Below are 27,914 nucleotides of genomic sequence, written 5' to 3' on the forward strand. Positions count from 1 at the left end.
GAATGTTCCTGACATCTATCTGTGGCTCATCCCGCAAGCAGCTCCCCTGTACTCATGGAGACTAATCACACCTGCAATCTGTGCCTCGTGTAACGCGCAGTATCCCTGCCCTTTAGAGACGGGTATTAAACTCTTACTGAGTTTTCCCTCAGATAGTGGCATTTACCATTAAAATGTGTGTAGTCCTCAAAAGTAGGCAAACCAAAGCAAATTATGCAGCTTAATGCGGCACACTTTCAAGCAGCACTATCTCATTGTTTTGCCACTGCTGCATATATTAACGCCGTATGGGCAAACATTTCACCTTTTTATCAGTTGAATATCTAAATATAGCAATCAGCAACTGACAGGTCTGAGGTGACCTGCAGCCGCGCGATAGAAGGAAGGCCTGCCCCTGCGCAGCAACACATGCGGCACCGTTTTTATTAATACATTTTGATCTGTTTGAGCTAGAAAAAGTTATTTTTTTTGTCAAAATCAGCAAGTTATGCAAAACGGTGATGGATTATGTGGCAAGTGTGGCAAATCAAAGATTATGCCGGAAACGCCGCAAAATTGCATGTTTACAGGGGTCGTACTCCAGTAGTGAGCCCCACACATTCACAACAATACTTAATTATTAACGGTCACTTTGCACACATGTGTTTACTTTAATATCAAGCGAGTACGCCGTCTCGGAGAGAATAAGTTAGAAGGGATCCATCAAGTCAGGCGGAATTCTCTTTGCTTCGTCGAGGGTTCATGAAAAAGTTGCTTCTTTAGTCGCGGCCGGTGTAACGACTCCAGTCACGGCCGGCATGAATCAGGGGGCTGGGGGGAAAGGGAGGAAAACCGCGCGGGGAGGGGTGGGTTAATGCAATGAATTAAACTTACCAGGCATCTTCTTCGGTCCCGCGTGTCGCCCCACGTCTCCTTTGCAACGCTCAACAGGGAATACTAACTGCGCCAAATCAGGAGACCGAATGCGACTTGGGGGGGAAAGGGGGCCGGCGGCGGACCCTTGTTTCCTCGTATTCTGGCATTTGATAGGGCATGGGGCGTTGTGACTCCAGTCAGTCTTGGGTGTAACTGAATTTGCATGGCGCGACTGGGCGGACGACGCATTGTTTTATTAGCGCTATTTGAGGTGGGCATAAAAAAGGCCAACAAAAGCGTCCAAAGAAAACATCACATCCATGCCCTGTGTTGCCGCTACACCGCTAACAAAATAAAAAGCTGCGACGCGACCTGCCTCATTTGTTCCGACGGTGAATATTTTTTGTGGAAGAGTTTTTCACAGATACCCGTCCCCACTATTCCGAACGTTAATGCAGCAGGAAGAGGGTATTAATGTTGAGAATTGGCGAGGAGTGTTGTAGCTTAAAAAAATCTGATTATACCCACAAGAAAATCAACTACATTTATGGAGTACGGTTGTAAACAAACAGTAAATAATATATCATTGCTGGGAGTAAAGCAGAACTGACTGGATGATGAAGAAAGCAACTGATGCTCATGTAAAGCGCTCGAGTCAGTGCCCCTGGGCTGAGTTCACGCTTTTTAAAACTGCAAAACAGCCACCAGTAGTGAAATCTGAAAGCTCATTGTCATAGTATTTTTTTTATATAGGGAGTGATTTCGTACTTCGGATGGGACTGAATTTGCATGGCGCGACTGGGCGTCAAATGTATTGCAGCCGGGACGGTGGCGGGGGCGCAGTGGCACGGGCGGCACACGAACAGCGGGCGGGAACGAGCAAACAGACAGGGAGGAAAGGGGGGGGGCAAATAGACAGCGGGAGGGGGGCGGGAACGGGCACTAACTGCGCCAAATCAGGAGACCGAATGCGACTTGGAGGGGGGGGGCGGCGGCGGACCCTTGTTTCCTCGTATCCTGGCATTTGGGTCTAACTGAATTTGCATGGCGCGACTGGGAGTCAAATGTATTGCAGCCAGGACGGTGGCGGGGGGGGGGGCAGTGGCGCCGGAGGCACACGAACAGCGATGGGGGGGCGGCAATGAGCAAACGGACAGGGGGGGAAGGGGGGGGACAAATAGACAGAGGGAGGGGGGCGGGAACGGACAAACGGACAGCGGGAGGGGGCGCACTCACTTGGACATTGATTCGGCAAATGATGAAAACATGGACTCGAAAAAAAAAAATATATAACATCCGCCCACCGCCGCACGAAAATGGGCGGGATGAGTAAAAATCGTGGGAACGCCCACGAATCTGCTCGGGGAATGAGTGACGCATCTCTGTTCCAATGGCTAGACTCCATTTATGGAGCTAGCCAATGAAACAGAGGGGCGGATTCCCAGCCACACTGTAAGACATGAGTTTTCGCCTGCGCGATACTGCTTGCGCAGTAAACGCCAGGCGAAACCTAAAAAACCGCTGGGATCTGTTTCAGGCTTTCAGATCAGTCAGGAAAAAATTCTGCCCCTGCTCCCACAAATCTCCCGGAAACTGCTTATCCAAGGCCTGATCCTTTCCAGGTTGGATTACAGCAACGCCATCTACCTGGGAGCACCTGAAGCCACCCTTAAACTACAAAGAATTCAGAACGCCGCGGCCTGGCTTCTTACCAACACCCCGGCCAGATCCTCGGCCAAACCAGCTCTGAAACTCCTGCACTGGCTCCCAATAAGAGAAAGAGTAAAATTCAAGGCTCTCTGTCTGGCTCACAAACTCCTACAGGACAAGGGCCCCCCATCCTCAAAAACTTTATCACGCCCTATAAAGCTACAAGATCCCTCCGTTCGGATCACGAACACCTTATTACAGTCCACAGAGTGAGAAAGGCACGCACAGGAGGCCGGCGATTTTCAGTGAACACAGCTAGGCTATGGAACACCCTCCCTCTCAAACTAAGGACGGAATCTGATCACTCCCGTTTCAGGAAACTACTGAAAACTCACCTCTTCCCCTGATCTACTTCTCCTTTCTCCTTGGCACTCCACCGACTCTGCTGTCTCGGTTTTAGCGCTGGGATGCTTCCGGGTTACTATGCGCTCTATAAAACCCACATAATAATAATAATAATAATTTGGGGCCTTAAACTCCAGTACTTCCTGCTCTACCCAGCCCGGCTACGAGTGATATATGAATCGCGTACCCATTTCTTTGAGTCCCCGGAGGAAGTATTTCAGTGGCTTGAGGAAAGGGTCCGGCTTAAGCCCCACACTCCACCAAGGATTGACTCAAACTCATTATCCAGTGGTCCCGGGCGTGGTCCCCTGGGAGAGGGTGGTGGACAACAACGTCAATCATGATCTAAGAAGAGATCCAAGACTCGCAGCAAGTCCAATAAGAGACTCCCAGACGATCAACCAGAACTCTCAGCGTCCTGAATAATATAGCTCAGAGAACTGTAATTATGTATGCTCTATGTCATTTACGAGATATTTCTATTGCAGGCTTCCATTGTCTTACACGTCTCTGACCCTTTGTTGTTTGGTTTCTCTATGGGCTGGAGACATGTGCAGGGGATCCATTGGCTGCTCCTGGCTGTTACCCCCTGTTGGGGTTCTGGCCTGGACCATGCCACAATGGATACTTCTATGTTTATGAGGTATTGGGGTGGAGGGGGTGTTAGGGAATTTTATGCTGGTTTTGTTATTGCTCTTTGTTAATGCCACTATGCTCTCTGCCATGTGTGACCTAGGAGTTGTCATTGCCATTCACTTCACTCTTCCTGTGCCTCTGCGTTATTGCCAGCCATGCCACCGGAGTTAGATAGGGGCGGGAGTAGGTAGTCCTTAGTTGTAACATAAATGGCCTGCTTGATAAGATCAAGAGAGGAGCGGTGCTGTGCCAAGCTAAGCCCCATAGGGCAGGCGTTATCCTTTTCCAAGAGACTCATTTTGCGGGAACCAAGACACCTTGCTTGGGAAAGCTTGGCTTCACACATATCTATTGCGCTGGATTTACTAGGGGTTCCCGGGGGTTGCGATTCTTAATCACCGCAGTGTCCCCTTCGTTCATCATAAGACATGGTCGGACCCCCAGGGTAGATTTTTCGTGATGAATGGGACTCTTTATGGGGAACCCATTGTTCTGGACAGTATCTTTGCCCCCCCATTGTGGTCCTTTGTCAAAAAACGGACAACACGCTGGCCTGACCTCCCATCTGGGTAGACCCTGATAGGTGGAGATTGGAACGATGTTCTCTCTCCGTCGCAAAATAATTGGCGTGCCATGGCTCGTATGACAGGGTCCCAGAATTCCAAACTATTACCACTGGTGCAGGGATTGGGATGGATTGACTCATGGAGAACCTTACACCCCACTGCTTTTGCATACACATTTTTCTCTGGCGCACACAAGTCCTTCTCGCAGTTAGACTACCTTTTTCTCTCAGGGGCACATACCCATAGATTGCTCGCAGCCGATATTCTCCCTCGGGGTTTATCGGATCACTCGCAGGTTTCCCTTCTCCTGTCTCTAGATCCCTGGCGCTCCCAGTTTCGGTGGCGATTGTCACCGTGGCTGCTACGAGACGCTGAATATTAGGCATATTTCCATAAATCTCTTGCAGACTACCTCTCCTTAAATACGGGCTTGGTAGGCTCACCTGTTATTTTATGGGAGTCGTTGAAACCCACCCTCTGGGGGGGCAAGTATTGACTTTTGTACGGCGCAGCACCGACAGAACTGCAAGAAATTAATCCGATTTGAGGCCCAGTTAATCGTCTTCGAACGTGCGAGTAGGGACTCAGAGGGAAGCATTGCGGAGAGAGACCTGGTGACCATTCAGCAGACATATGCCAAAGAACTCCTCAATATAGCCTGTTTGAACTAGTTCGCCACTCGTAGCCGGGTGTACCGGTGGGGAGATAATTTGAGTGCCTTGTTGCATCGTCTAGGTCAACAGACAATGCGCCCTCAGACGCTGATGAGACCGCTCTTACAGACCCGTCTGTTATTGCTGATTGTTTCGCCACTTATTTCGCAAATGTATACGCCCACATGAGGTCCTGCCCGCGGCACTCGTCCAGAAATTTATAGATGACTTTCCTCCTCGGGCCTATCCGATGAGGTGCGAGACACACTAGATGCTCCTGCGTCATTAGAGGAACTGCGGACTGCTCTGCTCAGCATGCGAGCGGGTAAGGCACCAGGGCCGAGTGGCTTCCCCTGCGAATCTTTTCAGAAACACCATCTGCTATGCCTAAAACTATAATTAGTAGCTCTTGAGGCTTCTGTAGAGACTGGTGGTCTTCCTTCTGACTTGCAACATGCCGAAATTGTAGTGTTCATGAAGCCTGGACGTCCCGGAACAATTCTCTTCCTACCGCCCGATCTCTTTACTCAATGTAGAGGCCAAGTTTTTGGCCATGGTGATTGCCAATCGCTTAGTCCCACACATCACGACCTGGTTCATCCAGACCAGGCAGGCTGTATGCCGGGTCGTGCCACGCGGCACAATATCAGACGCGTGCACAACGCTATAGCCGCGGTTGCTAGAGTCGGGTGCCCCGCCAGGCTCCTTCTGGAGGACATGAATAAAGCCTTTGACTCCCCTAGCTGGACTTATCTTTTTGCTCTGCTTAGCCGTCTAAATATTGGGCCCCGGCTACTGAAGTTTATTCACCTACTGTATACAGATATAACCGCTTCGTTATGGTGGCTGACTTGGCTTCCAGACACTTTCCTATTAGACGGGGAACACACCAGGGCTGTCCACTCTCCCCATATTTTTTCGCGCTCGCCATGGAGCCACTGGCGGCCTGGATTTGAGTAGACGCCCAGATACGCAGTTAGGAATGGGCACCCGGAATGTCCGATCGCATAGCACTGTATGCGGATGATGTTTTATTTTTTCTAACATATCTTGGCCGGACTGGCCTACGTATCCTTAGCATTATGCAAATATTTGGCGAGACCTCTGGGTTGTATATGATTCGGGGGAAATCACCGGTCGCTGCGGGAGGGGATCGGCTGGTTACATGAAGTAGTTGTGGTTCAAGATGGCTTCAAATACTTGGGTGTCTTCCTGGAGCGCGTCTTGGCAGGCATCCAGGCCAAAAATTAAGACTCAGAAGCGTGCTCCCGCCGTAACAACTTAGGAGTAATTGGGGTGCCAGAATCCACAAATACCGGAAAAATGGAAACCTACATTGAAACTATGTTAACAACGGAATTTGGTGCCAAGAATTTGTCACAGCTACTGGTGGTGGAGCAGGCGCCCCATGCACTCATGGCGCAGCCTCCGCTGGGAGCACCCTCACGCTCAATAATAGTGAAAGTATTGAATTATAGAGATATGGATGCAGTACTCCGAATGGCCAGAGAAAAAGGAGAAATACAATACCAGGGGAACCAGATTGCCTTTTACCCTGACTTCACAGTTGCGGTACAATCAGCAAGGAGAGAAATCTTCAGTCAATTGACAGTTACAAAAAGCAAACATACCATATACGATGCTATATCGGGCACGCCTGTGGGTAGAGTATAAAGGCCTACAAAAGATCTTTACAATGCCTAAAGTGGCCAAGGAATACCTAAAGGCACTCTCGCCTAGCAGAAAAGCTCGAAACACTACGGACGCGGAATAAGATAGACGTGACTGAACATGATGCCTTATCTGGAGCAGCACGAGACACATCTAGAGGATATCTGCCGATGTTTTTGGGGAAGACATGGGGAGCGACAGACAATAACAGTATGAAGGCTGTTTGGCCGGAGATGGATTAAGGCTGCTGCTGAGAACCTGACCACCTCCGTACACCTGGAGGAAGACTGGGAGCCTGGCGCACCGGGCAAGGGAGCACCTCGGATGAGTCTAGCACACTGTGCTACAATATTCTGTTTTTGAGTGCAATACTAATCCTTAAATTTAGTTCGTTGTTTGTTAATCAGGGGTGTCTTTGGCAAGTTGGGATAGCGAAGTGGAAGGAGGGAGAATGTTGGGTTGTTTATATGTTGTATCCCCGCCCACTGCATACATAATTCTCTGGAAAATACACTCATGCACACATATTGGCATATGCATCACACCGACTAACAAGTTGGCAAATCTGCGAGATAATATAAACTCAATCACATGGAACGTACGTGGTCTCAACGACCCTAGTAAAGTTAGATTTGTACTCCGGTTCCTAGATAGGCATAAGATACATGTGACGTTTCTACAAGCACATTTGGACAAACACACGGAATGCACAGAGGGCACATGCTGGGTGCAGTGTCAGTTGGACTCCTACTCCCGGTACTCGAGGGGAGTACTAAAATGGGTCAAGCAGGGGGCCCCTTTTCGCTCACCAATCACTATGCAAATGATCAAGGTAGGCTTATAATCAATCACACATGGTCTGTTGGCGGGTAGGGCTATCACATTAGTTAATACATATGCACCAAATACAGATGACCCTGAATTCTTCACTGCAATTTGTAGACAGATAGTCTCCAACCTGTCGATGCATGTCATGTGGGGAGAGGATCTTAGCACATACTTAGACCCTGGGATGGATAGATTGGCTGATACAGAGTGGCGTGGGAAACAGGCAGCCAAGGTGATCAGGGGCTTGATGGAGGAATATGGCCTGGTGGATGCCTGGAAATTAAGACACCTTACACAGATTGAAGGCACATGTGTGTCTTCTGTTCACGGCATGTGGTCCATATTGGATTACTGGATAACGTCTACGGAGGTGTGCCAGTGGATAAAGAAGGTTCAGGCTCTTACACAGAATTGTATTGGTCCATGCACCAGTGCTTTTGAGACTGAAGATGCAGAGTGTGACCCCTGCGCCTTTCACTTGGTGCTTTCGCCCGGCAGCATTATTAGATGTAGCCTTTAAAGAAGAGCTATGTAGTGCGATAATTGAATACTTTGCATGAAATAAAGGCTCTGTTGATAGCAAGGCATTCCGTGGGAAGCTTTTAGAGTAACAATATTTGGTAAATGTATTAGCACAGAGACAAGGGTACTAAAAACCATACGGACGCAGCTAAAAACACGGAGGATAAACTAAATGCCCTGGCGGAGAGTACGAACAGCAACCGACAGCGGGGATCCTGGCTTCTATTAGGGAACAGCTGACAGAATTTGAGATGCTAGCAGAACAAGAGGTACAATTCCTGACTAAGAGACACATCGCGCAGGCCTATGGTGAAAGCGGGAGACCGGGAAATAGCCTCACACAAAAACTGCAATCCCACAGGGGCAAAGATTCTGTGGTGCATTTAGTGGATCCTGCAACAAGATGACCAACAGGTGAGGAGCTCCGACCGGAAGCTTCCGGCCAGGGATTGCCTTTATGGCACAAATCCCCAATTTTCCACCCCCTCCTGTTCCCTTTTACTCACCTGGTGGTCACTATTATACAGAGGTCTCCCACTCTCCTTTTTCTCCTGTTTCTGGACTCTTGAACGTCGGATGAAATCAGGATCACTGCTCGAACCGGCGGAGCCCGAGCAACATGGCCAATGCTTGGTGGAGCTGCATCAACAGCTATAGGGGAGATTGGCTCCGGCACACCGCCATGGCAGTTACCTACCCAGCCGGACACCAGACACAGGTCTCGTTGTTTCTCCGTGGCTTGTCTCCTTCCTCCCCCTGTCCTCCAACGAATCGTTGATGGTCGGCTGTCAAAAGAACCAGTCTCGGTGGTGTTTATCCCTTGTGGAGTTCCCTGGACGGCTTTGCCTTGCCTTCTGAGCCTGGGAGCCCCCCCCCCCCCCCCCCAGACTACGCTGCTGCCTCCCTTTCTCCAAGACTGCTCCCAACTCCCAGGGAGACTTTCCCGGACCTTCAACGTGCGGATCGTTGACACCAATGCCCCCGCAGACCAGAAACTGTGTACTCATACGGTAGACATTCTACAGCCTTCCGCCCTCCTTTGGGTATGTGGCTGCGTCCCCCTCCAACTACTCGATTGAATTCAGCTCTCTTGTTTTTTGGGATTTTTTACTTTTGTGCATCCCGTCATTTTATTGATGGTTTCCGTCTATACCCACAACACGGATCGGCCATCTTGCTGTCCTTGGTCTGTTCCTTCTTCCAGCTGGATGCCTCCTGGTGACCCTCAAACGTTTTCCCTTTTTTTGCTAGACGGCCTTAACTCCATCTGACCCTCAGGTTTCCCTTCTCTCCCCTCACCTTTCTCAGACTCATATTCTTGTCGCCCTTTACCTTCTCTGCCCCTTATTTTTGCCATTTACATTTTAATCATTGTGTAACTAATGTTTAAATTATTGTACCTTGCAACTCGCTGTTCCTTATGTAAATGCTCTATACCTCCGGGTCTAGCCAGCGCTATATAAAACTCACCAAATAAATAAATAAATAAGTGGATGACGAAGACACCGCACACTACTCTAATGTAGACATATTAGAGAAGTTCCGAAAATTCTATGAACAACTATACGAGGCAAAGCCCTCTGCATCGCAGAACGAGTCGGAGCAATACTTGGGAGAGGTGGCATTGGGATAGCTTTCACCAGGCCAGAGAGAATACTTAGCACAACCAGTGACGGTAGACTAAGTTAAAGATGCTATTTGCGCTCTATCGAATAGCAAGGCCCCCGGCATAGATGGTATTATCACGGAATTCTAGAAGGAATATATTGAATTGAAAGCCCCACAGCTCCATGCAGTATATGAGGAGACATATCTCAGGCACATACTATCGCAATCATTGAGGGAGACACTGACAGTGGCACTGCTGAAACAAGATAAGGCCCCGGAAAGAAACGTGCGAGTCCTACAGGCCATTGTCTTTAATTAATACAGATGCCAAGATTTTGGGCAAAGTAACTGCGATGCGCCTACAACCCCTAGTATCCCAATTGGTGCCGCTTGACCAGTCAAGCTTCGTACCTGCTAGATCAACTACATATAAACTGCGCACCATATTTGCATTGTTGCACCAGCTAGAGGCCAAGTTACAGGTGGAGGCGGTGTTACTAGATGCGGCTTACATCTTTGATTCCATTGCCTAGACCTACATGTTTGTAGTACTGGGCCGCATGGGGATGCTGGAGTCGTTAATTAGATGGATCTGCATTGTATACGAAAGCCCAACAGCGCGTGTATGTATCAATGTACACACATCAGGTGTTATAGAGATCAGCAGGGGAACGCGGCAGGGTTGCCCCCTGCCACCACTTCTATTTGTGCCAGTGATCGAGCCACCCGCCTGCGTAATCCGGCAGAAACATGCAGGGGCTGCGCTACGATTCCAGTTGAGACCCCATGATCATTTCACTATATGCAGATGACATGGTGCTCTATATCAGAGAGCCATCCACCTATCTGGCTCCGGTTATTTGAGAATATGTAAAATGTTAGTATTAATCTGGTTTGTGTATTAATTGGACGCAATCCATTATTGTACAATTAACACCAGACACAAAAGGCTGTGTGATTGAATACCCCCTGGAGTGGAGGTACATAGGGACCCTATAATTGTGCTACAGAAAAATTATGGTAAGGCAATGTCCAGACTGGAGGACCGAGTGTTATGATGGATGACACTCGCACTCACCCTGGTGGATAGACTGGCTGTCATTAGAATTGTAGTACTGCCACAATGCTTATATTTATTCATTAACATCCCAATAGTATTGTCCTAGTCCTTCTTTAAGCAATTACACTCTTTTGATCATGCTAGCATGGGCAGGAAAGAACCCGAGAATTAGCAGGGAGGTTCTCACACTACCGTACAGAAATGGAGGGTTTTTCACCCCAGATTTTAGACTGTACTATCTGTGTGCACAGGCACACTTCGCGCACTACTGGTACACAACGCATGAGTTCATACCACATTTGGCAATCAAACATGATGATGTCGCCCCGGTACCACTCAAGGCTATTATACCACATAAGCTTAGTGAGATTCATTGCCGTGAAATAAACATCCTACACACAACGTCCCTGGCATGGTGTGAATTAGCTAGGCGAGCAGAGAAAGAACTGATCTTTGCCCCGGCGATGCCTCTCTTACACCACAACAGTGACACAGGAAAATAGATTGCTCTGGTGGCTGCGGAAGGCAGGCCTAAATACTATGGGAGATTTTTATAAGAATGGTAACTTTCTGACATTGACAAATGCAAAGGCATCGCGAGATAACCCCCCAATATCGGCCTTTCTCCATTTCCACTTCCGAGCAGTAGTGAGAGCGCATAATCCACATTTTCCTGAAGAACCACCTACCCTCAAAGCATGACAGGTGCTTATTGTACTATTACGCCACATCAGCACCTCATCACCCAAATATATGCTGCTGCACAGAAGGACGCAACACCAGCTGGAGGGAAGGCACGGGTGAAATGGAAAACCGGATTGGTACAGTCTATAGGGGTAGAAGATTGGCAATATTGCTGTGAACAATTAGCTACACTGACATCAAATTGTAATTTATGAATAATACGGTTTAAATTTCAAATGTACTATATCCCTATGCAACTGTATAAATATGGGCTAAGGGGTGAATCTCACTGTATCAGATGTGGGGCTGTGGAGGCAGATTGTATGCATCTGGCATGGGGCTGACAGTAGTCATTAGCCCTTCCTTAGTGTTTTCACCTTCTCAGTCTCCCAGAATACCTGTGAGTGCTCTAACCTGTGAGAGTGTTCTATCTGTGTCAGTTGATGGTCTGGTTAGCTGGCGAGGTTTTGTACTCAGCTGTGTCTTGGAATAAATCTACATGTAATCAACTAGAAGTATCCTGTCATATATCATCATCCTATTTACAACATTTTGGCGACGAGGATGGGATGGTGATAGATGACTGGACACTAAGGAAGGGCTAATGACTACTGTCAGACATATTACAAGAAGAATCAATATACAACAGGCTCCCTGCGGGTAAAGGAATTCTGGGTGCAAGTTACAGAAACTTTAACCGAAATGGTTGGAATGCGAGTGATGGGTGAGCAGACTATTTGCCTACTGGGATTACTAAAAGACTTCAGGGCACTGAATAAGAAATTACTGTCCGTGAGCTAATTACTTGCAAAACGTAGAGCGGCACAGCATTGGGGAAGTAAATCCAATTCAACAAAGGCGGCATGGTTGGCCGATATGGGACATTGCAAGAAACAACTTGAACTGTATCTACATTTTGAGAGTCGACATTCACAAACATAGAAGCCTTGAAAAATTTACAACTGTAACGAAACACGTGTCAGCTGGCATATTAGTTTGCCAACAAGGAGGTGTCAACAATGGGACCTCCAAACGCCAATTTGTAATAGTATTGTGTCATGGGAAACAATAAATGTTTGTGCTTTTTCTGTTGGATTGTGTTGTATTAAACAGACCACTGTATCTTAAGTAAGACGGTGTTATTGAAAATCAAATTGAATTTTGGATAATTTATTTTCTAGATTGATTTCCTGTGAGCTGCCATACTGAGTTCTTGATACATAGACATGTCTGATTACTAATAAATAAGGAACGTACATTTTTAGAGTGCCGAGGTACAACTGTTTTGTTAAGCTTAGTACCATAGTTCATTTGAACTTCCGTGTGGTGACATCCGTGGTAGTGAGGTGTTTATGATTTGTTACCTCGAGGGGGCACCACTACTGGTATTTGTTCATTGACTAATTCAAATATATATGTTCCTTGGAATTGATGTGCTACTGTATATACCACCACTACCTCTTGTATATATTGTAAAGTTTACATGTGTATTTATTCTGTTAGCGTTTAGGAAGAAAATTGTACATAGAGACCATTATACTGTTGTTTTTCATGCCTTCTACCGATGCAAAGATCCATACAACCCTGCATGAGAGCACATAGAAGGCCAACATGGAATGGAATAGAATCCGTTTAATGAAGGCTGGCAGCTACTACTACATCTGGCAGCAGACAGTGACAGCATGAGCAGATTGAGGACAAGTGGAGGTTAATACATTTTACGGAGAGCAGGGCGCTCAAAGGAGAGTGAAGGGATCAAAGAGATGCACACTGATGGAGACAAAATAATCCTGCACACTATGCATTTCAAAGTTAGGACATTAGCGCCTATGTGCGTGAATCGCATTTCTTTAGCATGTACCCAGAAGAGTCGAGTCTGCAACTCATTCCTAAACTGGGGCATGTATTGTGACAGTCCTGATAGCTACAGGATGTTATTCCGGAACGCCGGGGCATTAGCAGTCACAGGATACAACTCTTCCTTTTAACGCAGTGAGATAGAAATGCTCTTTTTGCGGAACATACACAAGAAAAGGGAGTGAAGCAGGAGAAGGGAGCTGAAACAGACAAGCAAGCGGCAGTCACAAAACCAACTGTAGGTATGTATTAGACACAATTGGAGACTTAATTTACTCATATGATGTCATACTGTTATCTAACCAATCCAATAATTAAACAAAATACAAAATGAACTAGTTTGAGAAAAGACAAGGCCTCAATGGCAAAAAGGAGACCAAAAAAACCGATCTAAATGGCTACAAAATGCGATACTATTGGAAGATGGTTGATAAAAGAAAGAAAACTGGAAGCTAGAAGAAAATAAATGTTGAAATAACACAAGCATAGGTTGCATAAAACTCTGGTACCAAAAATCAAGTTTAAAGGCAACCACTTAACAACCTAATAAAAAAAATAGACGCAAACCAAGATGCATTACAGAAAAATATCAGTAACTATTTGAAACATCATATTAACACACCACCTTCTCCAAATCGAAAAGGCCCACTTATTTTACCCTGAACTGTTATTCATAGCTAAAGGTAACAGGCATATTTATATTTTTCTTTCTTATGGAAGTTCCACCAGGACATACCCTTTTCAAAGAGGTGCCAAAAACAAGAATGTAATAAATAGATCAAAAGTGATAATTAAAATAATTTGAAATCGTTGGTCTTTACCTCCTCAATTGCATCTATCTGGTCATCTTCATCATCGCTGCTGTTACTTGTGGAATCGTCATTTGAAACGCTGTCTCCCTCAAGAGCTTTTAAATCCTCTGTATCAATGATGCCGAGAAACTCATTCTCTTCCAAGTCCCTTACTGTTCCAATTTCCTCATCAGAAGACGTATCCCCTGCCCCATCTATTTGGATAATGTCAAATGTATTCTGGACATGCATCTTTCCTCCAACAGAAGGAACCTAAGTAGACAAAACAGAATATTCGGAGAGTCATGATTACTTTTACAAAATCAATCGAGTACCTGTGACATGTCACCATCTATGTTAACACAAATATACATGTATTCCCTGACAAAAAGAAATAAAAATAAAGCCCGAGTTATGGTTTTAGTCGATACCCATAAAAACAATACAATTCAGCAGTTATGGTTCGTGGCTAAAAACATAACTTGCTGCGCTCAATTGCAGTGTGTATGACACCATACAACATCATTAAGGAAATCATAACTGACAACATTGATTGCATTATTTCTGGAACAGCACTTACATGTGTGCTTGAATCATATCTTGAGCCACGAGTAGTCAAATGTCATCAAAAGTGACATCATAGATGGCATAACGTACGCCCTCAATGATATCACTGATGATATCATTGCTTGTTGGTAGACTGGTTTTTTTTCGTTTTTTTTTTTAAGAAATGTAATTATTAATCATTAGATCGAGGTACTCCTCTGCTTTTTTGAGGTGGCTGAAATACATTTTGAAAACCAGTATGTTACAACTGGGGTTTACTTGATTTATCGGTCTTAACTGCATATTAAGGTTGAAAATGTTGCTTTTTGAAGAGGTTTTTTTCCTTTTAACAGGCAGCATAATCATTTTGATTAAATATGAAGAATCATTTAGAACAACGTTTGGTGTTAGCTTTTAGATGGCTATGCTATTGTGAAATAGAGCGGATTCCCTCTTTCTAAATCTCAGTGGTTGCAGATTTTTGTTGTTTTTTACCTTTCAAGTTTTTAACTGTAATTTATATATCCTTTGTATTCTAATGCCCTTTTTTAATAACAGGCTATTCATCCGTTTTAAGGTTTTAATTTAGGGTCTCTTAGAAGTCTGTTAATATGGTATTGTTGAGTTTATTTTACTTTTTCTTTTATTTTTTTGGGGGGCACATCGTGAAATAGGATACAAGATACTTAAGCCTTTACACTATTTAAAATATTATAGTTTGAGACAGGAGCATTTTAAAATTAGTCGAGTAACGAGTAAGGCAAACACTTTGCTGAGATATAGAGACACAGAAAAAAACAATTATTTATATTATGTCCATCACTTATTGGCTAGTTTTTTCTACACTTAGACTTGATTACCAGCTTACGTTATTATCTCACTGTTAAACTCCAATGCTCCCGCTAAAAAGCATATTTACGAACAAATACACATATAATCTATATATATCTATATATATATTCGCTCCAAGTCCCACTAAAAAGTCCCGGGCACTCGGGGGTGGGTGCAGTTTGTGGTTGAGGGTTCCCGCAATGATACCACGTTCGGCTTCAAAAGTAGTTCACTTTTTCAAAGAACCGCACTCGTAAACCCATTTCCGTACTTACACCATCAAGTTTATTTTTGTCAGAGACAACAGACGCGTTTCAACCTAAAGCCTTCGTCAGTGTTGATAGCACTGCGTATGCTGACTCGAGTTTACATGCATTCGTTCCTGATACTAAACATTAAAGATGGACTGCAACAATGTAGCAAGCTTTTACGCCATCTTAGAACATGTCTATATACATTCTATTTGTTCTTTTACGATACATAATGCAAATGAACATTTGTCAGTAGTCAGGCGTTTCGCTTGCTTGCACGTTTGCTGGGAAATATTCCTACTCTTGCCGTGTATCGGCATTGCTCCCCTCGAACTTCGAGGGGAGATATTGGGAGTGTGAAGCCTCGCACCCCTGAATCTAATTCCCATCAGTCCACACAGCCATGGATTGGCTAGTGTTACATGTGAGGTCCTGAACGTAGTAGTGAGTGCCCAGTGTCAACCATGTGCCTATACAATCAGCCTCCTTAGGCTATTTAGTTATGTTGAAATTATCATATTCAATTACAGCATTATTACAATTCCCCATTTTTTGCACTTTTTACCTACATTTTCCCAATTTTACAAATTTTACAAAGGTTCATAGGTTTCCATCATCCTAATTCAGATTCTTCCACAGCATTCGGAATCCCAGACATAGTTAAGATTATACTTTGTTACTCCAATGTTGTATAGCTTTTCATGTTAAACAGGATTGACATTTTATGACCTTTTTGGAAAAGCAGTCTATCTTCTACAGTTACCTGCCTAGGTGGACTGCCAGCTCTTCTCCGCTATTTAGCCCCATCGGTACCTTAGTCATTAGATCTATAATGTACCTTGATTCCAGGCTTCTTAGCTTTTTTAGCCTATCTCCTCCTCTTATGCTGTCTGGCACACAGTCTAGCCCAAAGTACTGTAGTTTATTTCTATCTCTTTTGTGTACTTGGTCAAAGTGTCTTGCGACTGGGTATGTCGGGTCTGCCTTGTCAATTGCCCTGAGGTGTTCCAGGACCCTGATTTTCAACTGATGTATAGTGCTCCCAATGTATCTAAGGCCGCACGGACAAACAAGGCAGTAGACAGCGTAGGCGGTACTGCATGTCAAAAATTTGTCAATTCCTTTCGAGATATTGTCCTCTGGTACCCAGTAAGAACGAACTCTCTTACTCCCTACACAGGCTTTACATTTGCCACAGGGGTAAAAGCCCCCCATACTGGCAATTTCGCCTCTTCGTGGTGCCACTTTTTCCAGATGACTCCTGACTAATGAATCTTTTAGCGATCTTGCTTTCCGAAATGTCACTAGTGGTTGCGATGGAATATCTTCCTTGATTACTGGGTCAGTTCTTAAAATATGCCAATTTTTTTGGAGTATTCTTTTTAGGTTGTAGGAATCAGTGGAATATGGCGTGATCATCCGGAATTTCCCTTCTACGGAAGATTGAGTTTTCGGGGTTTTTTGTTTCAGTAACTGTGATCTTGGAATTTTTCTGACCTTCACTAAGGTTTTCGTTAGTAGATCTAAGTCATACCCTCTTTGGCAAAATCTCTCTATACTTGCTTGAGCTGCCAATTCAAAGTCTTCCTCCCTGCTGCTATTTCTTTTTAGTCTGAGGAGTTCCCCGTATGGGATGCTTTGTATTAGTCTGACTGGGTGATTGCTATCAGTTCTCAAGATGGAATTCCCTGCTGTGGCTTTCCGGTATAGTGAGGTGTGTAGCCTGCCTTGCTCCACAAACACCCTCAGGTCCAGATTGTCCGCTGCCACCGGACTAACTGTCCCTGAGAAGTGCAGGTTGCAGTTGTTGTTGTTCAGGACCTCGATAAACAGATGTGCCGTCTCCACCGCCCCTTGCCACACGATGAAGAAGTCTTCTATGTATCGGTACCACCTCACCACTTTGCCCGGTTCCTGTCCCTCCATCTGGAGTGCCATGGGCACCCGCTCCTCCCACCAGCCCACGAACAAGTATGCGTAGCTGGGGGCAAAGCAGGTGCCCATCACAGTTCCAGATGTTTGTACATAGAGTTGCCCATCAAACAAGAAAATATTGTTCGTTAAACAAAATTCAATGAATTCCAACAGCATACAGTTGTGTTGAGCAAATCTCGCAGGTCTCTTGATAAGAAAATGTTCGATTGCTGTTAATCCCAGTTCATGTTTGATGTTGGTATATAAACTGCTTATATCCAAAACCATTAATACATACGTGGGATCCCAAACAATATCTTCAATCTTCTCCAACAAGTCTTTGGTATCTCTTACATAAGATTTGAGTTCAGTAACCAAAGGAAATAAGAAATTGTCTATGAATTTTGACATACATTCAGTTAGTCCATTAATTGAGGAGACGATGGGTCTTCCCGGTGGTTCCGTTGCGCATTTATGAAGCTTGGGTAAATGGTAAAAGATGGGAATGGTAGGGTTATTGCTGCGCAAGAATAGATTTTCTTCACTTCCTAGCATAGCTTTTCTATACCATTTATTCACTAGATCGTCGTAGCGACGGATGCTTTCTTTGTATGTCTTTTCATCAGTCTTTTCGTAGTATTGGGTATCTGAGAGTTGTCTTAGGGCTTCTTTACAGTAGTAATCCCTGGTCATTAGCACCACGTTCCCGCCCTTATCTGAGGGCTTGATTATGATGTTCTCATCCTTCTGTAGGTTTTGTAGTGCAACTCTTTCTTCTATTGTGATATTATCATTTCTCTTTTTGTTACTTTGGGTACCTCTCAGAGCTACTAGATCTTTTAAGACTGTTTCCGAAAATGCATCTATCGCATCCCAAGGCATTACCGGACAGAAGGTCGAAGCGGGCTTGAGTCCACTTTCTTCCCTGTCCTGCTCAATTTCATTAATTATGGCTCTTTCCACCATCGTATTTCTTTGCGAGCCTTGTGTGTTTCGTTCTAGCCTCAAATTTTCCAAGTTTTCCACAGCTTTCAAGTCCTCACTCGATAGGATGTCAGTAGCAGTCATTCTCTTATTGGTTAATTTCGTCCCTTTGGTTGCTGCTTTTAATTTATGGTATTTATGTAATTTGAGTTTTCTCACAAAACTGTATAGATCGATTCTTGTTTGTGTGTACTCTGTTTTATTGTTTGGGCAGAAACTCAGTCCCAAGCTTAACAGATCTCCTTCTTCCTTTGTAAGTGTCTTTTCAGTTAAGTTGACAACAGTCAAATCGTCTCTTGTTCTCCTTGATATTATTTGTTGCTCTTCTTTTTGTTTTTTCCTCTCCACGATTGAGTTCTTCCTCTGCCTCTTCCTCCCTCCACCTGCTCTCCGGGTTCTCCTGGTTGATTTTCTGGTGGCTTGTTCTTCCCACCCCGAAGCCATGCTTGGCGGATTACACTGAATTCGTCGTGAAAAGGAGGAGGGGGATTGGTTTGTCCTCCTTGTTGTTTCCCAGTTGTATTTCCTCTTCGTGGATCTTCCTCGGCCTCACTGTCGGTAACTTCAGATTCCGACATGATTTCTGGTGACTCTAGACCCAAAGCTCTTCTGCGATGTACCTCTTTTCTAGGGGCGTCGTACTTTTTGGCAAAAGTTAGAACTCTTCCACGCAAATAGTCATTCTCATCTCGTGTACTTTTCTTGTTTGCGTGTTTTTATTTTCTCTTCATATTTGGTTAATCTTATCTTCATCTGATCTTTCAATGTTGTTAATTTATTTGCCTCTTCTTCTTTAGCCAGTTCTTCTTCAATTGCTTTTATCTCTACTAATGCCTTTTCACGATCGCTCCATGCGTAACGGACCAGTATCCGTAATGTGCCTTCGCAGTACTGGGCCGTGTGTTCTGCCCAGTCAGTTAAAAGCTGAGGGTCCGGGTTTTCATAGGAGGGGATGGTATATACTCCTAATCCTCTCGGTACTCTTTTATCATCAATGTAGCTCTGGAGGCTTATTGCCTCCCACCATTTGCGTACCTCCCGTTTGTAGAGTCTCTCAAGTTTCACAAGTAGTTGATTGAATTTGGTTAATTGCGGTAATGGCTGCACCGTGGCACCTACCACTGTCGTTTCTTGCCTCTTGAACATTCCTTTAGCAGCATCTCTGCGAGTGCTCTCACAATACATATCCTATCATGGATAGTTAAGTTGGTTGCTCTGATGAATTGATGAGTGTGAGTATTTTGGGTTTACTGTCGCCCTGCCGCTTACGCACCGCTACTCATTCAAATCAAGCTAGAAGGTCTCCAGGGACGGTGGAAGCACGTGGGAACCTTAAAAGCATTAAGGAAGATTCCTTCCATCCGTGGATACCTAGACTGTCTACCGCTCAGGAACAGGATGTCTCATCAGCGGTCTCACAATATGAAAAGACCATTTCGGAGGCCTTGGATCTTCTGGCTCCTGCTAGGTCCTGCTATACAGCCAGGAAAAGACCCTCAGCCCCCTGGTTCTCCGAACAACTAAGGCTCTTTAGACAACAAGTAAGGAGACAAGAGCGCTTATGGCACTCAAGCTGGAACTTTAAGGACAGAGAAGCACATAAGATCTTGCTTAAAAAATATAAGCTGGAAGTGATTAAGACCAAACAGGACTATTTCACGGCCCTCACTTCCTCACTTTCGTCTCCTAAAGAGCTCTTCAGAATCGTTGATGCCCTCACTTCTCTCCAGACCCCAGACCCGGTGGTTGCCTCCCAGGGGCTCTGCAACGAAATAGCCTCTTTCTTTCAGTCCAAAATATTGGACATCCATAGAGCTCTGGAATCCCTCAAATCTTCTACCACTATGCCTTTAGTGCCCGCTATTTTGGATTCTAACGGCGCCTCTTCTCCTCGGCCCATGGGTCTTGAATTTTTTTCCCCTCTCTCCTACAACGATCTTGAGATCCTCCTTGCCAAAACCAAATCTGTATCTCCGCTAGATGTATGTCCGCTAAAGATCCTAAAGCAGTGAAGAGAATCCCTCCTTCCCCCTCTGGTTGACATCATGAACAGGGCGATGGAGGAGGGCGTTTTTCCCCAGCAGTGGAAAAATGCTGTGGTAAAACCTCTGCTCAAGAAGTCATCTCTTGACCCTGGGGTTTTAAAAAACTTTCGCCCCATTTCGCTGCTTCCGGCTCCCGCAAAAATGTTAGAAGCCCATCTAAACAAACATCTTGCTTCATTTGTGGAGAACTCCGGATGCCTGGATCTTTCCCAGCATGGTTTCAGGAAGGAACATAGCACCGAGTCTGCCCTCACCATAGTGCTTGATAACATCCGTACGCGGGTTGATGGGGGACAGACCTCCCTCTTGATCCTCCTGGATCTCACGGCTGCCTTCGATACCCTCTCTCCCTCAGTCTTAACATCTCGACTGAGGGATATTGGAGTGCGGGGGGCGGCCCTGGGACTCCTTTCCTCTTTTCTCGATCATAGAGAGCAAAGGGTGATGCTGGGTCAGTTTCTATCTCCATCCCTGTCTGTGCATTGTGGGGTCCCTCAAGGGTCAGCGCTTAGTCCTACCCTTTTCAATATCTACGTGACCCCCCTTGCCAGACTTATTAGATCTTATGGGATGGAGGTAGTCTCCTATGCGGACGACACCCAGATCCTCGTCTCTCTCTCCCAATCAGTTACGTCGACTGCCGCCAACTTTAGATCTTGTATGGAGGCAGTCGGCCAATGGATGATTCACAATTCATTGAAACTGAACGGGGAGAAGACTGAGGTGATGGTGTTTGGAGGAAGGGAGGATATTTGGTCCGCCGAATGGTGGCCGGACTCTCTGGGTGCCTGTCCGGATCCTACATCCTCAGCCAAAAACCTGGGGGTCATGATCGATCCTATCCTTAGCATGTGCCAACAGGTCAGCAGGACTGTATCGACCTGCTGGGGGATCATCCACATCCTTAGGAAAATCAGGCACTACCTGTCCTTACAGGCAAGAAAGCAACTGGCTGTTGCCCTTCTGGGCTCGCGTCTGGACTATTGCAATGCGCTGTATGCTGGACTTAATAAGTGCCAGCTGCAGCGCTTGCAGGTGGTTCAGAACGCAGCGGCCAGATTTGTTCTCGATCTACCCCAACGTGCCTCTGCCACCGCTGCTCGGAAGCAGCTACACTGGCTTCCCGTTGCGGACCGCATCCTTTTCAAGTCCATGTGCATGGTCTACAAGGCCCTAGCTAAAACCAGCCCCACTGGGATTGGTTGTATCCTGTCCCGTTACAATCCCAGTAGGAACCTTCGTTCCTCTAACAGACTCCTCCTCTCCGTTCCTCGTGTCCGGAAGACCAGATGGGGTGGCAAGGCCTTCTCCAATCTGGCCCCTAAATGGTGGAATGCTCTACCTCTTGAGGTAAGGTCCCTCCCCACTCTTCAAGCCTTTAGATCTGCCCTAAAGACTCATCTCTTTGTGCGTGCCTACTTGTAGCAGTACTGCTGTAATTTCTGATCTGTTTTGGATAGGCGCCTTGACACCTTCGGGTTGAGTACGCGCAATACAAGTTGCTTAATAAATAATAATAATAATAAATCTGAGTTCGCGCTCTTACCCTGGGATTTCGTGATTTTCGATGTCAGTCTCGATATCAGTCCTCGACGTCCTTGATTTCTCCGTAAGTCCGTCGTACCCAGGTATTACAGTAGTTCTCCTTGCGCGCTGCGGGTTGCAGTGGTGCCCGTTTATTAATATTCGCTCCAAGTCCCACTAGAAAGTCCCGGGCACTCGCGGGCGGGTGCAGTTTGCGGTTGAGGGTTCCCGCAATGATACCACGCTCGGCTTCAAAAGTAGTTCACTTTTTCAAAGAACCGCACTCGTAAACCCATTTCCGTACTCACACCATCAAGTTTATTTTTGTCAGAGACAACAGACGCGTTTCAGCCTAAAGCCTTCGTCAGTGTTGATAGCACTGCGTATGCTGACTCGAGTTTACATGCATTCGTTCCTGATACTAAACATTAAAGATGGACTGCAACAATGTAGCAAGCTTATACGCCATCTTAGAACATGTCTATATACATTCTATTTGTTCTTTTACGATACATAATGCAAATGCACATTTGTCAGTAGTCAGGCGAGTGCGGTTCTTTGAAAAAGTGAACTACTTTTGAAGCCGAGCGCAATATATCTCTATATATATATCTCAAACATAAACACATGATTTATAGGCTATCCACGGCAAATGTAGTTACATTTAGGTGAAAAGTAAATAGGTTTAGTTATTTGTAAACATGGTAGAGATGAGATAGGAACGCGGGTAGGTTTACTAAGTGTGGCAGGCTAGGCACGGGAGGCAATTTACACATGATAGGTTATGTATAGTAGGATAGAATGGTAGGCAGGTAAGTTATGCAAGGCTGGTTAAAGAGGGAATTTTTGGTAAGTGGGATAATAATATATGGTAGATGGTAAGATATGGTGGCAGGTTGGTGTGTTAACTTATCTATGATAGCTAGATAAGGTAGTTTATGTATGGTAGGTTAGGTTAGTAAGCATGATAACACAGAAATGTGTCTTATATTTAAATGCTTGCATGATTAAAGCATTTTCTAGACTTCCTGTTTAAGGATGATGGCATTCTTAATGAGAAGCAGTTTTTTTTGCGTACAGATGAGTGGTTTGTTATATTTGATGTTTTCATTAAAAAAAAATGTATTACAATGCACAACATAAAATGTAACCAAACTGTCCTGTCAAAGAAAAAAATGGTTTATTAATACAATTGCAGGATACAGGCAGGATGCTTTACCTTACAACTAATATGGCTCATAAAAATGCCACTTTGCTACACAGACGGCTTGAGCAGAGTTAAGCTGTCCCCTCAGTGAAAAGGAGAATGAAGATGAGTTACATTACAAGAATAAGTTACTTGCTTGAAGCTACAGTGCTGATATATTTCATAGATTCAAATGCTTGAATTATTCCCGAACATGGAGATAAAACGGCATGTGAAATTTACAACAAGAGAGTCAACTTTCCATAGACATACATAAAAACATATGCTTTAGTATCCTTCACCTTACTAGAAATAGTCCCCTAGTTCAACAACCTCAGATGTTTATTAGTACATATGTGAAAGGATAAATACTGAAAGCTTTTGGACATGGGAGGAGGGAAGGTCTTATTTGAACCCATAACAATAAAAAAAAGGCTGGAGAACTGTAGTTACATGTAAGCAACTTTTTTCTTCTCCAGCTATGCTCATTCAGAATGCCAATCAGTGTAGAAACCGTCACACCTAAAACATAATCCTACAATATTAAACAATGTCACATAGAACATTAGCCCTACTTAGCAGTAAGAGCTTTATCATAGCTTACGTTATTATCTCACTGTTAAACTCCAATGCTCCCTCTAAAAATCATATGTCCGAACATATATAAATATATATTAATCTTCAATGAACAGACGCGTTTCGGAGAAATTCCTTCGTCAGTGTTGTTTACAAAACACACTGGCGGGCACCATATTTAAAGCATCATACAAGATTTCATGGAAACAGACAAGGGCTGGCGAAAAGTCGCTGCATAGCGCGCACCATATTAGACGAGTAAATCTCAGATTGTTTTAGTCAAACATGTAATTGTACCATATTGCACGTCAAGGAATATATATTGAAACCGGACATAGATTTTTTCCAATTCATGCATTGTACAAGTGGTTTGTCAACAAATGAATCTTGCAGTGGATCGGCATTTGCAACCTATTTACCCAGTTGCAGGCGTATCCCCAATGCTCCATGTAATAATGCTGTGTCTCGACCCATAATTCATTGTTTGAGAGACAAAATGATAATAATAATAATGAGGATCAGAAATAAGGCTTCCTCATTATAATCATTCTATGTCAATAAAAGTAAGTAACCTTCTTAGAAGCATATTAGTTAATTACCCAAATGCACTGTCAATTCTTCCCCGCTATTCAATCCATTGCGGGATTTTGTCTGTAAGTCTATGATATATCGGAACTCTAGTCTCCTCAATTTCAATACTCTATCACCTCCTCTGGCATCTAGAGGTACACAATTGATGCTGAAATACTGTAACAGATCCCTGTTACTTTTGTGTTTAATGGCAAAATGGCGTGCCACTGGATAATTAAAATCCTTTTTCGTTATGGCACGCATGTGTCCAACACTCTTAGAAAGATAGGGAGCACTATACACAGTGTGAAACTAAGTCCACAGGGGCACTTTAAGCAGTAGACGGCATGAGTTGTTAGCCAAGTCATGAATTTATTGATCTTTCTATCTGGTTTCAAACCCTGGATTTTATATGTTAGAACCCTTTTGCTGAAGGCGCAAGCCTTGCACCTCCCGCAAGGATAAAACCCTTTCATGTCGTTAAGGGTTCTTTGTCTCTGTGGAATACTTACCAAAACACTGTGTACCAAACTGTCTTTGAAGGAGCGTGCCTTTGTATATGTGATCAATGGTCCTGCTGGAATATCGGCCCCAATGATGGTGTCAGTTTTTACCACAAGCCAGTTTTTCCCCATAATGTTTCTGAGTGTGTCAGCATCTTCCGAGTAGGTGGTTATCATTCTGAATTTCCCCATTATCTTCTCTAGATTTTTCCTGTTTTAGCAGATCCTTTCTAGATTGTATTTTCACCTTTCTGAGTGTGCTTTCTAGGAGTCCTGCATCGTATAACCTTGCTAGGAATCGATCAACACTCTTTTGCTGCTGAATTAAAATCACACTCCCTGGAGCAGTTCCGCTTTAATCTTAAAAACTCCCCATAAGGAATACTGTTTTTCAGTTTTTTGGGGTGACTGCTTGACACATGAAGCGTGCTGTCCCCAGCAGTCGGCTTCCTAAACAAAGCAGTGGTGACTTTGCCATCTATAATCTCGACTCTCAGGTCGAGATAGTTTGCTGCCACCAAACTAATCTCACCTTAGAATTGAAGGTTGACCTCATTCTCATTAAAGAGTGTTATATACTCTTCTGCCTCGCTAACAGAGCCCCTCCACACCAAAAAAAGCTCATCGATATATCTATACCATGACACTACATTGGTGGTCCATTCCTCATTAATGGAGGACCATGCCACCTGCTCCTCCCACCAGCCCAAGAATAAATTTGCGTAGCTGGGGGCGAAGCAGGTGCTCATCGCGGTCCCCGAAACCTACCTATAGAGCGCTCCCTGAAAAATGAAAATATTATTAAACAGGCAGAATTCAATAAGTTCTAGCAACATGATGTTGTGAGTGGCAAATTTCAAAGGTCTTTTCTGTAAAAAAATAAGTCACAGCATTCAGGCCCTGTGCATGGTTAATACAAGTATATAGACTTGTGATGTCTAAGACTATCAAGCAATAGGATGGCTGCCACTCAAGTGCTTCTATGTGACCAATGAAGTCTGTGGTATCTTTAATGTATGACTTTAATTCAAGTATGATTCTATAGGTAGGTTGTTGGCGCACTACTATTTCGGTTGAAGTTGTTTGGACGTTGTGCCGTGCTCCGGGGTATCACTCTCCGATATGAGTGTAATGATGTGTATCAAAATGGAAGCATCCCCAAAACCATTGGGGAATGTCCCCTGGATCTGAAGTCCTTAAGAAAAGGTTTCTATTTTCAAGCACGATGTTATTCAAGAAATATATAGAGTCTATTTGTTAATCTCCATTTTCACTTTTATTTGTAGAATCAAACGAGTTATCTTTTACTCGGTTTTCTGAATTTTTGACTTCATGACATTCATAATAATCCTTATGAATTAAACCATATTTTAGAAATCCCAATGCATTTCGGCTAGGTAGCCTTCATCTGGGGACATTCTGTGAACAAAAATACAGTGTAAGCGCAGAGGTCACATGATATTACTGACAAAAACGAACGGCAATTAAAGGATAGTTTAAAGACAAACATGGTAAACATGATAATATCCCACTAGTGGAACATACTGCGATGTCTACAACAATTGAATGCGTCCATGTGGTGAAATAAGAACCCTGGGTCTCACGGTTCGTGGTGTAAAACATGATGATGATGATAACATAACGTTTAACTAGCGGAGAATTAGTACAGCGTTATCAAAAGATGTTAACAAGTGCTTCCTACGCGTTTACCAGAATGTCCCCAGATGAAGGCTACCTAGCCGAAATGCATTGGGATTTCTAAAATATGGTTTAATTCATAAGGATTATTATGAATGTCATGAAGTCAAAAATTCAGGAAACCGAGCAAAAGATAACTCGTTTGATTCTACAAATAAAAGTGAAAATGGAGATTAACAAATAGACTTTATATATTTCTTGAATAACATCGTGCTTGAAAACAGAAACCTTTTCTTAAGGACTTCAGATCCAGCGCCCAGCGGACATTCCCCAATGGTTTTGGGGATGCTTCCATTTTAATTCAAGTACAGCATTGAACAAAAAGTGATCTAGAAATTTAGAGAGGTTTTCCGTGATGCTTCCCATGGAGGAGACTATCGGTCTGCCTGGTGGTCTTGCCTTATCATTATGCACCTTTGGTAAATGGTACAAGGTGGGTAGAATAGGATTGGTGGTTCTCAAAAACAGATGCTCGTCTGTGTCCAGCATCTGTTTGTCATGCCATTTTTTGATGAGAGCATGGAATTGTCGTATACTCTCCTGGTATATAGTTGTGGTGGTCAATTCATAACAGCCTTGATTTCTTGATTGCCGAAGGGCTTCTTCCACATATTGTTCCCGTGACATAAGGACAATATTCCCCCCCTTTGTCAGAAGGTTTGTAGATGACCGATGTGTCCTGTTCCAGGTTTTTTATGGCAATTTTTTGTAGTTCAGTCAAATTACTCCAATTCTCTGAATTTCAAGAAATCCTTGATAACCGTGTCAGAGAAAGTGTCAATGGCATTGAACGGCATCTGTGGTAAGAATTGTGAAGATGGTTTCATGCCACTGGTGAGTGCTTCTTGTTCACATCCACACGCCTAATTCGTTGACTCAATGTTACTACTGGCTGGGAACATTCCATTGTATTTTCTTCGGTCATCTATCTTCGGTCAAGCTATCCTGGCTGATGACGGCTGATAGCCAGAAACCGGTCCTAGGATGCTTGATTCCGGTCCAGGGAAGACACGGCTTGGCAGTACGGGCTGGACTGTTCCCATGAGGCACAGGGTCAAGACTGATTTGCATATGGCCATGTCTGAACTAGGGTGGTGTGGTGAGCAAAATAACGATGGAATAAACCCAGATCTGTGACTGAGGGTGAATGTTTTGCCATTGTGCAGCATTCCGTCCATCAATTGTTGTTTTTGCATTTTGCACTTCAAACAAGACAACAATAAATGAATTGAGGTAACAAAGTTTTGAGTGCACAAAAATACATCAAATAACTAAACCTAAGATTTTATGGTATAAAAAGGTGGACAACGGGGAGGTGGGTGGGTCTGTAAGGAATCCACAGGAAGATACTGTATCCACCAGAAAAAAGTGTTACCGAAGGTAAGTAACTTGTTCCTCTGATGGATACATCTGCCTGTGGATTCCTCACCTTATGAATAGAATCCCACAGCAGTACCTCACCCGGAGGAGGGTGTCCACCCTTCTATACCAAAAAGTCCC

General features: G+C 44.4%; 1 protein-coding gene across 10 annotated transcripts in view; it reads right to left on the bottom strand.

The window, feature by feature from the left end:
• Window positions 1-27,914, bottom strand: part of GTF2A1L (general transcription factor IIA subunit 1 like) — a 1,231,875-nt gene that overhangs the window by 622,173 nt on the left and 581,788 nt on the right. For all 10 annotated transcript variants that reach the window (XM_078649641.1, XM_078649637.1, XM_078649635.1 and 7 more), the window contains one exon: window positions 13,817-14,059. In XM_078649641.1, the coding sequence (XP_078505767.1) occupies window positions 13,817-14,059 (243 nt within the window). The remainder of the gene's footprint in view (window positions 1-13,816; window positions 14,060-27,914) is intronic.

Source organism: Lissotriton helveticus, chromosome 6 (assembly GCF_964261635.1).
Source record: "Lissotriton helveticus chromosome 6, aLisHel1.1, whole genome shotgun sequence".
In the NCBI taxonomy this organism is placed as follows: Eukaryota; Metazoa; Chordata; class Amphibia; order Caudata; family Salamandridae; genus Lissotriton; species Lissotriton helveticus.